This window comes from Bos taurus, chromosome 8 (genome assembly GCF_002263795.3).
Source record: "Bos taurus isolate L1 Dominette 01449 registration number 42190680 breed Hereford chromosome 8, ARS-UCD2.0, whole genome shotgun sequence".
NCBI classification, from domain to species: domain Eukaryota; kingdom Metazoa; phylum Chordata; class Mammalia; order Artiodactyla; family Bovidae; genus Bos; species Bos taurus.
Window position 1 is genome coordinate 70,977,216 of NC_037335.1, and position 14,895 is coordinate 70,992,110.

At 45.3% G+C, this 14,895-nt stretch overlaps 1 protein-coding gene across 1 annotated transcript; it reads right to left on the minus strand.

Annotated features, from left to right (window-relative positions):
- Positions 1–277: 277 nt before the first annotated feature.
- STC1 (stanniocalcin 1) lies at positions 278–13,458 on the minus strand. The gene is given in 4 exon segments (NM_176669.3): positions 278–2,046; positions 9,480–9,691; positions 10,634–10,776; positions 13,104–13,458. Coding segments are annotated over 4 exon segments (744 nt in total). The 5' UTR covers positions 13,222–13,458; the 3' UTR covers positions 278–1,775.
- Positions 13,459–14,895: the final 1,437 nt, after the last annotated feature.

Genomic DNA, 14,895 nt, shown 5'->3' on the forward strand with positions numbered 1-14,895 from the left:
CATCTGAGTGAGAGTCAAGCACCAGTGGTTTCTACCTAAGCGAGTTTGGAGTGGCCCTTACAGTCCTACCCCTCCTCCCTCTTCCTCTCTCGACGTTGACCTTTGGTGGGCAGTGACGCTCCTAAGGGACTGTTGGGTTCAAGGACAGTGACCCTGAGAAACTACTGTTGTTCATAGCTAGGTTAATCATTTGGCTTTGGTGGTCGCCATCTTGTAAACATCATGGCAGAAAGGATCAAACCGCCAGCTCTGTTTTTCCCTCTTTTTTTTTTTTTTCTTTTTTTTTTGTTTTTTTCTTTTTTTTTGCAATCCTATACAGAGATGGCCCGGCTGCCAGGACTACTTCAGCAAGGCAGCGTGCTACAGGACAAAAATGTAATAAGAGGAGTTTATTAAGGCTGGACAACCCAGGGTTACTTATACCCCCTCAGCCCCAAGTCCCCCGAACTAAAGACCCAAAGGCTGATTGACTCATTCCTGATTGAGTTCATGGAAAGCCTCCTACCCCATCATCATGTTGCCAGAGAACCAGGCACTGATGAACGGTGACAAGTCAAGAACTGCCACTTCCCAAGGCATAGCAGGCCGGATCACACTCTTAAGTGGCCCAAGCTCAAAGGGTCGCTCTTTCTGGCTCCTGTAATTCTCAGTTGGATGTGACAGAGCTGTTTCAGGATAGGTCTAAGTCAAGAGTAGCCTCTGGGTTGAGGTGGGCTGGGAGATTAACATCTTGCCTGGGGTCCTTCAGATAAACCTGTTGTTTTTTTTTTTTTTTCTATCTCATACAGGCCCATCTTAAGTTTTGATGTTGAGTAAAACTACTTCTACCCCCTTAGTTATAAAAAAGGCCACAAGGAGCATTTATGTGGATATCTGGAAGTGAGATAGTTATTCCATTCCCAGGAAAAGAAAAATAAAGCTAAGTTACAAAACTAAATCTATATGCAATAAAGTTATTATATACTGCTTTGTTTAAGCAGAGTCCTCTGGAATTTATGTACAGTACATTAGTTTTCACCTATTTATATTCCACAGTTAGACCTTAAGATTCTCTGGTTTTAAGACAATTGTTAAAGATACTTTTAAAGCTCTGAGCAGTTACAGTACTTAGAGATGTTAGCTTTTTGTTTTTCATTCGATGCAAGAAGATGCAGGCTCCAAGTCTGGTTGGAGAGCCAGGCTCGAGCAATTTGGTAAATGTGTTGGGAAGGAAATTAGACATTGAGGATCAAGACCATAAGACACTAGCTCATGAGAGATCAAGAACTCAAATATGACATTCATATTCGTCCATGGCCAGCACAGATTCATAACACGAATTCCACTGAGCATCTTTATGAGCATTGGTTTAAGACATGCATTTAAATTAAGTTGCTTCTTATCAGCTAACTCTACTGGGGCAACCATTCTAAAGGGCTCCGCATCTTCAAATGACAATGTCTGGGGAGTTATGTGAATGTTTTGTGTTTGAGAGTTGTTGGAGGGGAGCTGGGAAAAGACCGAGTGGAGGGAAGTGATAAAAGAGGCCACTTTCTCCCGAGGAGAGGCATAGAGATCACATATGTTCTATTGGTGGGAATGCCGCCATTGCAAAATGTTGAGAAATTGATTACAGAAGCCTAGTTTCATGCAATTTTTCTTTAAGGGAAGAGGGATAGAAAATAGGAACTACTTAAAAAAAAAAAAATCAAACCAGGCACAGTACACTCAAAGTTGGTGCGTAAACACCCTTAAAACGATCGTAGTTTGCTGAGGCTGTGATTGCCTCTCCCCAGCTAGGCACTCTCCTGGGAGGTGCGTTTGATGTGGGAGGGAGAGGCCACCTCACCTCGGAGGTTCCTGAGGAGGACTTTCAGCTTCTGTGGCTCATTGGCACGCCTCCTGTTGAAGTCAGCTCGCTGCTGTGTATGGGCACAGTGATCCGTCTGCAGGATGTGAAAGAGGCTGGCCATGTTGGGGCCGATTTTCTCCATCAGGCTGTCTCTAATGGTGCTCACTGTGTCTTCGTCACAGTCCAGTAGGCTTCGGACAAGTCTGTTATAGTATCTGCATTGGGAAAGAGGGGTCATTCGGTGAGAGCAAGGCAAGACCCTGGCTTTCATCTGGGCTGCAGCCAACACCCAGTCCAAATGGCCAGACCAAACACCCATGGGTAGCATCAGTTGAAGGTGGCTTTTGCCTCTGACTTTCATGCAGCATCTTCTTAGTGTGAGTGTATGCGCTGCCTTGAGTTACCACCCAGAGTAAAGATGGTTCTGTATTCATGTTTAGTGCTTAGGAGATTGAGATTGTACTTTGAATAGTGGGCTCATGGCGAGTTATAAAATCTTTAGAAACAGAATCATGGAGCTAGATGGGGATTGTGAAGGTAATTTAACGATTATTTCATCATCTCTTTTTATGGAGAAGAAATTAAGGTAGGAGAGCTGAAGTGACTGTCCCGGGTCATCCAATGGGCTAGTGTGTGATTAGTTGCTCGGTCATGTCTGACTCTTTGTGACCCCACAGACTGTAGCCCGCCAGGCTTCTCTGTCCATGGAATTTTCTAGGCAAGAATACTGGAGTGGGTTGCCATTTCCTCCTCCAGAGGATCTTTGTGACCCTGGGATCAAACCTGCATCTCTTGTATTGGCAGGCGGATTCTTTACCACTGAACTACCAGAGAAGCCCTCCAGTGGGCTAGACGTAGAAGCAAAGACTTGATCAAATGGATGATGTAACCCAGCACTCACACTTATATGTCAATAGTCACTGCACACCGTGAAAGCATTTACGGTTATTTTGGTGACTCTGCAATTTTTCTTTTTCTTGATGGTATGTGTGCATATTCTGACTAAATTTCTATTTTTTTTTTTTTTTTTCTGGTCACATTGAGTGGCTTGTGGGATTTTAGTTCCCCAATCAGGAATGGAACCCATGTTCCTCAGTGGAAACATGGGGCCCTAACCACTGGATTGCCAAGGAAATCCCTAAATTTCAATTTTTAAAGGGGATCCCTGTCTTCAGTTATCTCATGCATTTTTCTACTCAGTCTGAGTTCCCTATCATCCCTTGGCTAGCCTCTCTGAAGGTTATTGTCGCAGTCATTTTCAGTCTTCCTGCAAAGGGATAGTGCAGTGAGAGGACCAAATGCCAGGCAATGAGGATATTTACATAGAAAGGCTGGAGGCCCTTAATGCTTCTTGCTTCTATCATTTCAAGAAATTTCTCACACCACTCAAGCTTTTGCTGAGTGGTGGGGGGATGTTTTTATAGATATTTGGTGACCATCACTTGTTTGCTGATGGTTTTGTTTTCCTGACTAAACTGTAAGCTTTGCTGAAGGCAGGATATGTGTCCTTGTTCTCTGTGCTCCTCATGTGCCCAAGTCCTAGGGCCATACTGCCTGCTCACTGTCTATTTGTTGATTTATTTTGTGGCCATTGAGGAAATGAAGCTTTCAAAATAGAGTTATTTCCAAAGTCATGGTTCCCTAAAGAAAAAATTATCTGTATGTCTTCTGGTAAGTTTCACACAAAAAAATTGGTGTTTGTTATAAATTTCCTTCATCTTTGATCTGAATTCTTGAAGCATCTGAAATACTGTGGCTAATCATTATGGCTCAGAAAGGATTAAACTAACATATATATATATTTTTTTTTTTCCATGAAGAATATGGTTTCATCGTTTTAGTCATGGGACATTTTTCCATGAATAAGATGGCAGTGCAGAAGATGTGAAAACAATTGTGTAAATGTTACACAGCAAATATTCTTAGGTAATATTCCCTTTGATGCAGGTTTTTGAAAAATCAGTACCTGTGAGTTAGACAGCATGGAAATTACCAAAAAAGGAGTCTTTTATGACATTAAGAACACACTTGAACCTTGTCATTGACCTTTTGTCAGTAAACTGTCTAATATTTAACACATATAAATTACTGGTCCTATTTGTTGGGAAGACAGTTTTGGTATTTTCCAGTTTGAATTGGGATGCATCTGCTCCATTTTGAGGAGGCAGTTGTCAAACCCATCAGTTCTGTGCTCACTAAAAGGACTCTCCTGATGATGGCCCGTGCTAAGTTGCTTTAGTTGTGTCCAGCTCTTTGCCACCCTATGGACTGTAGTCCACCAGGTTCCTCTGTCCTTGGGATTTCCCAGTCAAGAATACTGGAGTGGGTTGCTGTTTCTTCCTCCAGGGGATCTTCCCAACCCAGATATCGAACCCATATCTCTTGTGTCTCCTGCATTTGCATGCGGGTTCTTTACCACTAGCACCGCCTGGGAAGCCCCCTGATGATGGTGGTCTGCAGTATTTACGTAGAGAGACCCTTTTCTCAGAGGAGCCCTAAGACTGCTGGGCCACGATCTTCCATGAAAAGAAACCTGTTTATTTTTAACTCACCTCATAGAACACAGGATCAAACATCTTTCCAGAATAACTTAACCCTCCTCCCACCTCCAGAGGTCCTTTCAAGGATGTACAGTAAATAGAGTGGAATGTGGGCACTGAAGCAAAGCCATCACCCTTCTGTGAGGGAGCAGAACGAAGCTGGGGACACAGGGAGTAAAGTGTCTGGGTCTTGGATACAGTCCTGGCTCGACCTCTTCCGTGAAGGAGGATTATATCCAGCTGTTGTTAAAATTGGGACTCCCTGGCACAGAGACACATTTTCCAACCCTTCGGAATTATAAAGCACATGAGTCAAAGCAGATCTCACTTGGATGGGGAAATGGGGAGAGAAGTGGTTTTGGAAAAAGTGAGAATAGACTACTTTGTATGAACAAAGTAGACATCTACACACCCACATAGATCCCCAGGCATCTCTTGTGCTCTGCTGGGATGTGGTTCCCTGGATCTCTTTGTCTATTTCACAGGGTGTTTTAGATCCTAGAGAAGAAGGTTTGTGACCCCTCACCTTCCTGTCCACCACTCCCTCCCTCACCCCCGCTCCCTGCAACATGGACTGTATAACTTAGAAGTTAATCTTTCCATTTCTAGAAAGAACTGTTCACACTTAATGGTCTTCCAAATGGGCTGGAAAAGAGGATCTTCCCTTAGGGCAACACTGAAGACTAGTCTGGATGAAAAGTCCAACACCAGTAAAGGAACTAAGCTTCTGCAACTAGCCTTACCTCTTTAAGGCCATTTATGTGTTCCTCTGGTCCCGTTTTGTCCAGACAGCTGCTCTCCAACTCTGAAAACACCTACTTTTACTGTTGCTTTCTCTGCTAACCCCAATAGGCCACCTGTTCTTGATGCTTCTTGAGGATGATCCTGGCCAGCCTGACTGCTCTTAGCAACTCCCCCCAAATCTACCCTTAGCCTCTCCCATGGAGCTTGTTAACTAAACAAGGGTAGGCTAAGAGAGCGCCTTCGAATAGAAAATGTCCATGGCTCCAGCAGCAGCTCCTGCAAGTGTGGGAAACCTACGAGACTGCCTTTATGTCTACACCATTTGCCTGAGCAAGCAAAAGGTTAACCCTACACCTCTTCATTAAGGGCTGGAATATGGCATTGACCTCTAGTGATTGAGACAGATCTTTCCTATCTCTAAGCCACCTCAGTGAGGTTACTGAAGAAATCGTGTCTCCAGAAAAAGTTGATTTAGCCCTTGTCACGTATTTCTGGATCACCATCTTGTATCAAATCTTGATGTTACTATAGCTATTGGTGAGATGTGCCTTCTCTTTGAGGAGAGAATGCACACAACTTCAATTGTTGATCACCAGGGGCTACATTTATTGTATTCTGTTTGGTATTCCATTTTTAGACTGTGGCTATCTCCTAGAGGTTTTACCTGCTGCCATTTTTGAAGTGGAAATCAAAGAGCTTGGATCAGGGCTGTGTGAATTTTAGGCTCAACACTGTCATTCACTAGCTGTGTGACCTTCAGCAAGTCACCCCCTCTCTTGGTCTGTTCTTTAATTACCAAAATGAGACAGTTAGCCTAGATAATCTTTATGGTCATTTCTAGCTATGACATGTTTCTGGGGTTTGATATATACGTTCCTTCTCAATTTAACAATAGCAACAAAAAAAAAAGTGCAAATTTGCTTAAGGACCATCCTTTGTAGGAAGAGTTAAAACAATTTAAGATGATTCCTTTTGTCATCTTTATCGGGTGAGGCGGTGGGAGGTACTCCCAAGATTTGGTGGGTAAAATTCTGATTACCCAGCCTGATGGGTGTGTGCTCAGTCGCTCAGTTGTATCCAATGTTTTGCGATGCCATGGACTGTAGCTTGCCAGGCTTCTCTGTCCATGGGATTCTCCAGGCAAGAATACTGGAGTGAGCTTCCATTTCCTCCTCCAGGGGATCTCTCTCATTCAGGGATTGAACCTGCGTCTCCTGTGGCTCCTACATTGTCTGGGGGATTCTTTACCACTAAGCTACTGGGGAAGACCTCCTCCTCTCCCCTCAGCCTGGAAGTACCCTTTAAAGCATGTTTCTTGCTTCCCCTTTGAAAATTCCATCAGTGACTTTATTTTCTCGGTAAAGAATAAGATCAGATATTCTCCATAGCTACTGTTTCAGCCATGCTTACCCAAATACACACATACTGCCTAGGAACATTCTGTGTGAAGGTTTATAAATAGTCCTTTGTTTCCCTTGATCAATATTATTCTTCTGTTTCCTGTTCCCTATCCATGCCCTAGAGAGTTGGAAGCTTTGTCAGTTTTCCCACTCTGGATCTGGAATGGTCCAATTTCTTCTCAAGTCTCACAGCTGCCCAACTTGCCTGATCAATTTTGCCATCTTCCCTCCTTATTGAAAATATAGTGTGCAAATCCAGGCAGGGGGACACTCCAGCTATTCTTCCTCTTCTAAGCGCATTTCTCTCATGGAAAAGTTCCCTGTTCTGGCTCCTGGTCCAGTCACAGGCTTTTGGATTCTCCCAGGCCCAAATCTCATGCTAGATAAGTCACAGGAAGGTGGAATGAACCTGTAACTACTTCCTTTCACAATTCTGTGCCAGTTGGCACAACTTACTGTGTATCTATGGTGGGACAGAGGCTGGGAAAGCAGGATGTGGCAGGAGAGTGAGAAGCTTAAATAGAGCAAACCAGAGCCCAGCATGGAACCGGAAATCTCTAGTTCTGAGCAGGAATAATACTAGCCAGTTGAAGTCAAATAATTGGGGAAAGGTACAGTTGCATGGAAGATTCTAGTCTTCAAGAGACTGACTGTTTTCCCTAATAAAGGTGATTCTTCTAAGATGACAGAGGATGATAACCAGATTCTGTGTGACCACTTTCTAAAGGTGAGAACAAGACATCTGTTGAAAAGAATAATGGCCTGCTTAAACATTCCTATTACTGGACTTCCCTGGCGGTCCTGTGGTTAAGACTCAGCTTCCACTGCAGGGGTCGTGGGTTCCATCCCTGGTCAGGGAACTAAAATCCCACATACTGCACAGTGTGGCCAAAAAAAAAAAAAAAGAAACTAAATCAAAAAACTCCTATTTCTAGTCTCTTTTTAGATTCTTAGTATCATCAGTCCACAATCTGTATTCTCCTTTCTCTAAGAGCTCTGGCTTCATAATGAAAGATGCTACCTCAGTTGAATCAGAGACATGAGTAGTGTCTCAAAATTGGCCATATGCCATGTTATAGGTTATGAACTGTCTTTGGACCCTTAAAGATTAAAACTGATAATGGCTGTACTAACATATTCCTGCACAGTTACCACACAAACACATACTTGGTCCTTGATATTGTTATTGAGTCACTAACTTGTGCTTGACTCTTTATGACCCCATGGACTGCAGCATGCCAGACTTCCGTGTCCTCCACTATCTCCTGGAATTTGCTCAAGTTCATGTCCATTAGCCCCCTGGTCCCTAGCACCTGTCAAACCTAGCAATCTTTACTTCTTTTCCTTAGGGTGAAGAATCTCCAAGTATCAGACTGTTTTCCCCCCCGCCCCCTCTCCAGATGTAATAAGAATCTTCCTAAGAATATTAAGACTAAGGTCAATATAAAGAGACAGGCCACTTGAGATAAATGATGAATTTGACTTTCCTGTTCTCAGAATATCAGTTAGGACCATGACAGGGTCACGTCCAAAGACTGAACACATGACTTTTATAAACTGACATGAGGTTCTGAAGTGCAGTGATCTGTAGTCAGGGTGAATCAGAAATTTACAAAGTTTAATGTCAGAGGCCTCAGCCTTTCTCTAAGGAGGAGCTACTTTTCCATTTTCCGTGTGTGCATGCTAAATCGCTTCAGTCATGTCTGATCTGTGTGACCCTATGGACAGTAGCCCACCAGGCTCTTCTGTCCATGGGATTCTCTGGGCAAAAATACTGCAGTGGATTGTCGTGCCCTCCTCCAGGGGATCTTCCTGACCCAGGGATTGAACCCGTGTCTCTTACATCTCCTGCACTGGCAGGCAGGTTCTTTACCACTAGGGCTACCATGTATAAATGACTAACTTAATGGTTAGCCCCAGAAGGACTAGGTTATTAAGGACTCTCTGAAGAAGGGAGGCAGCCATTGGCTAGGAAATCAATCTGGTAAGGCTGTGTTAGCTGTCTTGTGGTCAGAGCAACCCATAGGGTCTGATCTTTGTGAATATGTGCAAATTTGACTGGGGAATCAGAGAAAAATAGTCCTTCAGGACTAGGAGTCAAGTTTTAGGCTGTGCGGCATCACAGGAGGCCGAACTTGACTGGTCTGCATTGTCCCTGCCATACTTCCATGCTGGCCCCATTAGAACCTCTCTGAACTTGATCACGGATGATGAAGCCCAGGTCTTGCCAGAAAGCTTTCTAGGCCATGAAATGAGCATGCCTGCCATCTCATGTCTTAGGTGCTGACTCCTGTCTGGTAAAGACAGTGAGTCAAGGATGCAGAAGGGTGTGATGCTCAGATATTACTAGCTTAGTGGCTTGGGCTCAGGGATCCAGGGAATCAGCAGAAAACCATTCCGGGAAACCCTGGACTAGAAGAATGGGATGACAGACCTGGAAGGGAACATGGGAATCATCTAGTCCAGCCATTTCACTTTTCCCAAAGGAAATTTGAGTCCCGCCAAAGGGAGATGGCTTGCTCTGGGATACCCAGTGAAATATCTAGGGGGACTTCGGACTGACTCAAAATACATGCAGTTTTAGAAGTCTGTTGATGACATTTGACCAAGGTTTTCATGATGACCCACTGTACTTTGCCTAGTCACGATTTCAGCCCAACTGGATGTCTCAAAAGCTTGTTTCCATAAACTTCATAATTCCCTTCAAGGCAATGCACCCAGGGATGCTGTGGATGAAGTTTTCTATTAGATGCATGGAAAGACTTTCCTACAACAGTGAAAAAAAATCCAGGCTGCCTAAGCTGTCACAGACAATCACAAACATATTTTTTCCTGCAAAAGCTGGGAAGACTGCAAGCTAAAATAAGAGCACGATTGTGGCAATTTAACCCCTTCTGTATCTGGCTCTGCCAGTCAACCACTCCCTCCTCCCCCACAATTGCCAAAAAGTGGATTCATCTGTACCTGTTGGAGAAATGATTAGGGAGCTGGACGACTTCCGTGATGGCTTCCGGGTTCCGCTTGGCGACACTGCACACGTTCAGCTTGGTGTAGCACTCCTCCTGGACTTCGGCAATCATCCTCTGGAAAGTAGAGCACCTCCGAATGGCCAGGAAGACCTTGGAGGTGACCCCGTTGGCGATGCACTTTAAGCTCTCTTTGACAAATGCTTTTCCCTGCCGAGGAAGGAGGGGGGCAAGAGGACAAACTTTAGCTTGAGCTGAACAGAGAGGACAGTGCCTACAGTATGTGGAACTTAAGGGGGCATGCCTTGGCACTGTCTCTAACCCTAACCCTTAACCCATAACTCTAACCCCCAACTCTTATGACCCCATGGACTGTAGCCTGCCAGGTTCCTCTGTCCATGACATTCTCCAGGTAAGAATACTGGAATGGGTTGCCATGCCCTCCTCCTGGGGATCTTCCTGACCCAGGGATTGAACCTGCATCTCCTGCATCTTCTGCATCGCAGGCAGATTCTTTACCACTGAGCCACCAGGGAAGCCAGCCCTCTAAATGTCCTTGTAATAAGAGAATTGTAGGCTGCAGTCAAGATTTTTTTTTTTTTTAAATCCCTATTCCCTTAGACTACCTTGAGAATTGAGCTCCATAGAAATGAAATGAGATGACAAAAAGAGATGAACCATAACCAACCACTCTGCAGCCTAAAAATAGACAGTATTCTTAGAGAATAGATTGTATTCTCTGGATTGAGATTTGATAACTCAAACCACAAGCTAGTAAACAAACAAACAAGCAAGCTAGTATGCTGGCTTATATAGTGAGAAGAGCTTCTTTGTTAGAAGAACATTTTTATTTCCTCTTGAAGAAGCAAAGATTTTCCGCTCATCACCCCTCCCTTATAAGACAGCCTCTGTCAGCGTGTTACAATTGTGCATTAGAGTGGGTGGAGAGTGGTTTATATAGAACCTAGTTCTTAGCCCACAGTGTGTGTGTGTGTGTGTGTGTGTGTGTATACACACGTTAGAGATGAGAATTTAGAGTAGGGAGGCTGGGAAGCAGAGCTGGTTCCCTACAAGACTGGGTCCGAAGAACAATAGTTTCATACACCGTTCATGACATATAGCCAGTGGGAGCAGGGGTCAAGGTCTTATTACCTGAGTGTCAAATTTAGCAGCGCTGTACAAGAAGGATTTACAGATGTCGTACATCCCATCTGTGTCACAGGTGGAGTTCTCCAGGCATGCAAAAGCTCCACAGCCAACCTGCAGCGCGCTGTTGAGGCAGCGAATCACTTCAGCTGAAAGATACAAATCCATCCAATCTGGGTCAGACGCTGAGGATGCTCTGGACAGATCACGGTGATGTGGTGGCAAAATTCAAAGACAAAGGGGTGAGAAGAACTTCTCCTGGGAGTCTGTGATGGGGCTACCAAAAAGACCCATTCAGAGTGGTGTGGGGGATGAAGAAGAGAGGGGACAAGCAGACTCCTTTTGCTTATAAGAACCAGAGCACATGGAGGAGTGGGAATGAGTTTTCCCTTGGAGGCATACTCTTGGTCTCACCATCCCATACAGTTTTGGTGGTCGGAGAAGTAAGATTGGAAGATCAGGCATGCACAGTTCTTGAAGGAACTCTGCAGAATCCAAGGTCATGTCCTAAAGGCTGAAAGCCTGGGAAGGCAGTGATGGGTGGACAAGTTTAGGCGGAGGAAGGGCCAGGGAGTCTATCTGGCTTCCAAAAAAATACACTCCAGGGTAATAAGGATGGACATGCGTGTGTGCGTGTGCGTGCTCAATCGGGTCTGACTCTTTGTGACACTGATTGTAGCCTGTCAGGCTGCTCTGTCCACGGGATTTTCCAGGCAAGAATACTGGAGTGGATTGTCATTTCCTTCTCCAGGGGATCTTCCCAAATCAGGGACTGAACCCGTGTTTCCTGCATTGGCAGGCAGATTCTTTACCATCTGTGCCACCAGGGAAACCCCAATAAGCATGGACATTTGGCCTAAATGGCAGAGAAGAACTTGCTAGGAGTCCACTTGGAGACCCTTCTGATTTAGGGCGTTTAACTTACCTTCCTATTGGCGGAAAGAAATCTGATCCTTTCATGTTTCATCCCAACCCCCCCCCCCCTCCATAGGACAGTGCTTAGAGGTATGTATAATCTCTCATATTAAAAGCCATTTTTTTAAAAAAGAGAGAAACACAGGTGTAGAATAACAAGGCCAAGGCACCCCCTTGTGCAAGACGGAAAGAAAACCGCAAAGAACTTGCATGAGGCTTTCTACATTGTGGATAAGATCTCCCATAAAAGTAATTTCTCTCCTACAGAAGGGGGGGGGGGTGTTCTGGCAGGCAGCTCAGCGAGAAATGATCTGCAGCCTTCATACCATAGGAGTCTCCTCTGAGATCAAAAGCACGATTCAGTTAGGCGGCCCCTCCCCCCCGGCCCCCCCCTCCGGCCCCCCCTCCCCCCGCAGCCTCTGGGATGTTACAAGTCATTTCCCTAATTATATATTTCCACGGGTTCAAATTATAACTTTGCTTAAAGCAGTTTTAATATGTATTAGGGTTGCTATTGTTTTAGGCAAGCTGGAATTGTGAATCACGGCATCTCTATAGCAACTAAGTACAAAAGGAAGTGAACCAAAGCCCTCCTCTCGGCAGAGACCTGTGCTCTTTCGAGGGGAGCGGCGTCCAACACCTGCGAGCCCATCTTTACTGACAGTCGGGGCGGGGCGGGGTGGGGGCAGAGAGAGAGAGCGAGCCGGCATGGAAGGCAAGCAAGATGGACAAGCCAAGTCCAAAGGCAGAGGTGTCAATGCCGGCTTCCTGAGGACTCTTTTCCTTTAGAGGCTAAGATAATACACAATTGACTGCTCCGGGAGTCAGGACTAGAGAGAGACCCCCGCCCCCTTGGAGAAATAGCTGCTACCTTTCACAGATACTTTTTTACGAGGGGGCTCCCTGGCCAAGGGGCTGCGTGGGGATTGAATGGAGCCCTCAGAGAGCAGAGACAGACGGAAGGAGCAGTGTCGGGGGGTGCGGGGTGGGTGGGGGTGGGATGTATAGGGTTTTCTATAAATCTGCCCTGAATTTGTCAGACTGGAGAGCTATGGCTCGGTAAATCGCTCTGCAGAGGGAGCTTTCTGTGTGTTCCCTGAAGGGCCGAGGAAGTCAAGTTATGGGGTCTTTAGGGTGAAGGAAGAGGAGCAGCATCAGACAAGTCACGTCTCACCTCAAGATCAGCTTCGGCTTCTGGAAAGTATAGAGAGCGCTTTGAAGCATGCCAACATTCAAGCCTCTCCCCCGCCCCCTCCCCCCGTCCCCCCCCTCCCCCCCCCCCCCCACCAAGAGGGTACGTGCCAGATTTCAGGCAATCAGGCTAGGCTTATGCAATGAAATACCCTCAGCAGAGCGCCCAGCTTCTTCGTTAGTTGCATGCAATTTATTAAACAAAGGAGCTCCACTTCCTAAGGCTATTGGATTACACTGGCAGTTTATTGCCTTCAGGCATGCAGCACATTTATTATCAAGATCAGCCGTCACAGACACAGTTGCAAAAGCGAGAGGCAAATGAGGACAGCTCCTTGCGGGAGAAACCGGTCCTGGGTTTGCCGCTTACCTGAGTTCTGAGCTGCCACCCGGGATTTCCTGAGGCTCACAGAATCATTCTGCTCCGCCTCATGGGTTGCAGAAGCACTGATCACCAGCACCAGAAGCACTGCTGAGTTTTGGAGCATTCTCTGAGAAGTTTCCGCTAAGTTGCTGGGTTTTTTTTTTTTCCTCCCCCCCTTTCCTCTTTCCCTCTCCCGGCTTGAGTGAAGATGTGGATCTGGATACACTGAGAACCTAGGTGAGGATTTGATGAGGATTTTTCTGTTGTTGCTGCTGCTGATGTTGCTTCCGCTGGCGCTTTTTGCTGCTGCTGTTGTTGCTGCTGCAGTCGCTGCTCCTTGCACCTCTGGCTTTTGCAAACTGGGGGCCCAGAGCTGCACCCAGGGATTTTATAGCCGTTCTTATCGGTCCTCAGGATCAGGGACCAATCAGGTCCCTCAGCTGGTCTGGCCAGCCAATCGGAGGGCGTGCTCATTGGGCTAGAGCTGTTTGACTTCTTAGAAATATTTTCCAGCAAATTAAAAGTACCTGCTGCCAATGTTTTATACGTGTGTGTGACTGTGTGTGCAGAGATGTATGAAAAAGCTATTTTCACAGAATTCAGGGATGATTTTGTGTTGGTCGAATTAAAGGGAAATCGTATGATGAACTCAACCAGGTGCTTTGGGAAATCAAACCATCTTTTAAAACTGTGTGCTATGGGAAGGAATGCAATCCAGGCAGGATGAGTAGTGGGGTCTCTTTGGATTCGAATTTAAACTCATTACAGCAGTTTTACTATAATTTTCATAGCACGGTCTCAGTGTTGTAAGTTACGTGGATAGTACCTCCCCATCTTCTCAGTGTAAGTGTGTTCACAGGTCTGCAAGGCATTTTGGCTGTATGTGGACATCCATCCTGAGTTTTCACATATATGAGCTTTTGTAAAGGGACATGTAGGAGGATAAGGGCCCTGGTGGACTGGAAAATGAGAGCTCTGAGCTGTCACCCCAGTTCCTCTATTGATCAGCTCTATGACCCTGGTCAAATCCTTTTACCCTGTTCTACCTATTTTCCAACCTGTCATATGCCAAAGTTGGAGTCTAGCATTCCTGATATCTCTAAAACAATGTCTAGTAACACAAATTAACCTTGACTCCCATCTTTTTTGTTACCAGCAAGACTGCAAACTCCAAGAGTGTTAGTTACCACAGCTAGACACATGAATACCTACATATATTCTGCTCAACAGGGAGACATCGTGAATGCCTGGAAATTAATAAACTGTGTATTCAAGCCCAGCAACTTCATAATCACATTGAAACAATAAGCTGGCCAAAGCAAGAATAAACCTGTTGGGTAAACCAGTTCATTTCTTGTTGAGTGGGGGGAGAGGGATTAGGGGGTGGGCAAGACAGGGAAGAAGGGGTAAGAGACCAGCATGTGTTGGAGAAAGGGCTAATAAGCTTGATATGTAATAAGAAAATTACTGTGGCATCACAACCATGCCTAGGATAGAAGTTCATATTTTCTCATAAGTGGGCTGTAGGCAATACTGAGGCTTGTCCCTAACTTGTGAAGGAGGCTAATGATCTTGGAGAGGATTTAGGACTGATGGTTAGGATTGAAGGTGGTCATTAAGGGCTGGGTTGGAGTGAAAGGATTAAGCAAGACAACCTTTAAACATTTGAAGGAGGTAAATGAGAAAGGGCCATCAGGGATTCGTCCAGACGGGCAAGATGATCTTGTAAGAAAACAGAGCCAAAGACTTCCATGTAAATCATCAAATCTTCAAACAAAGATTGGAGAAAGAGCTCCGA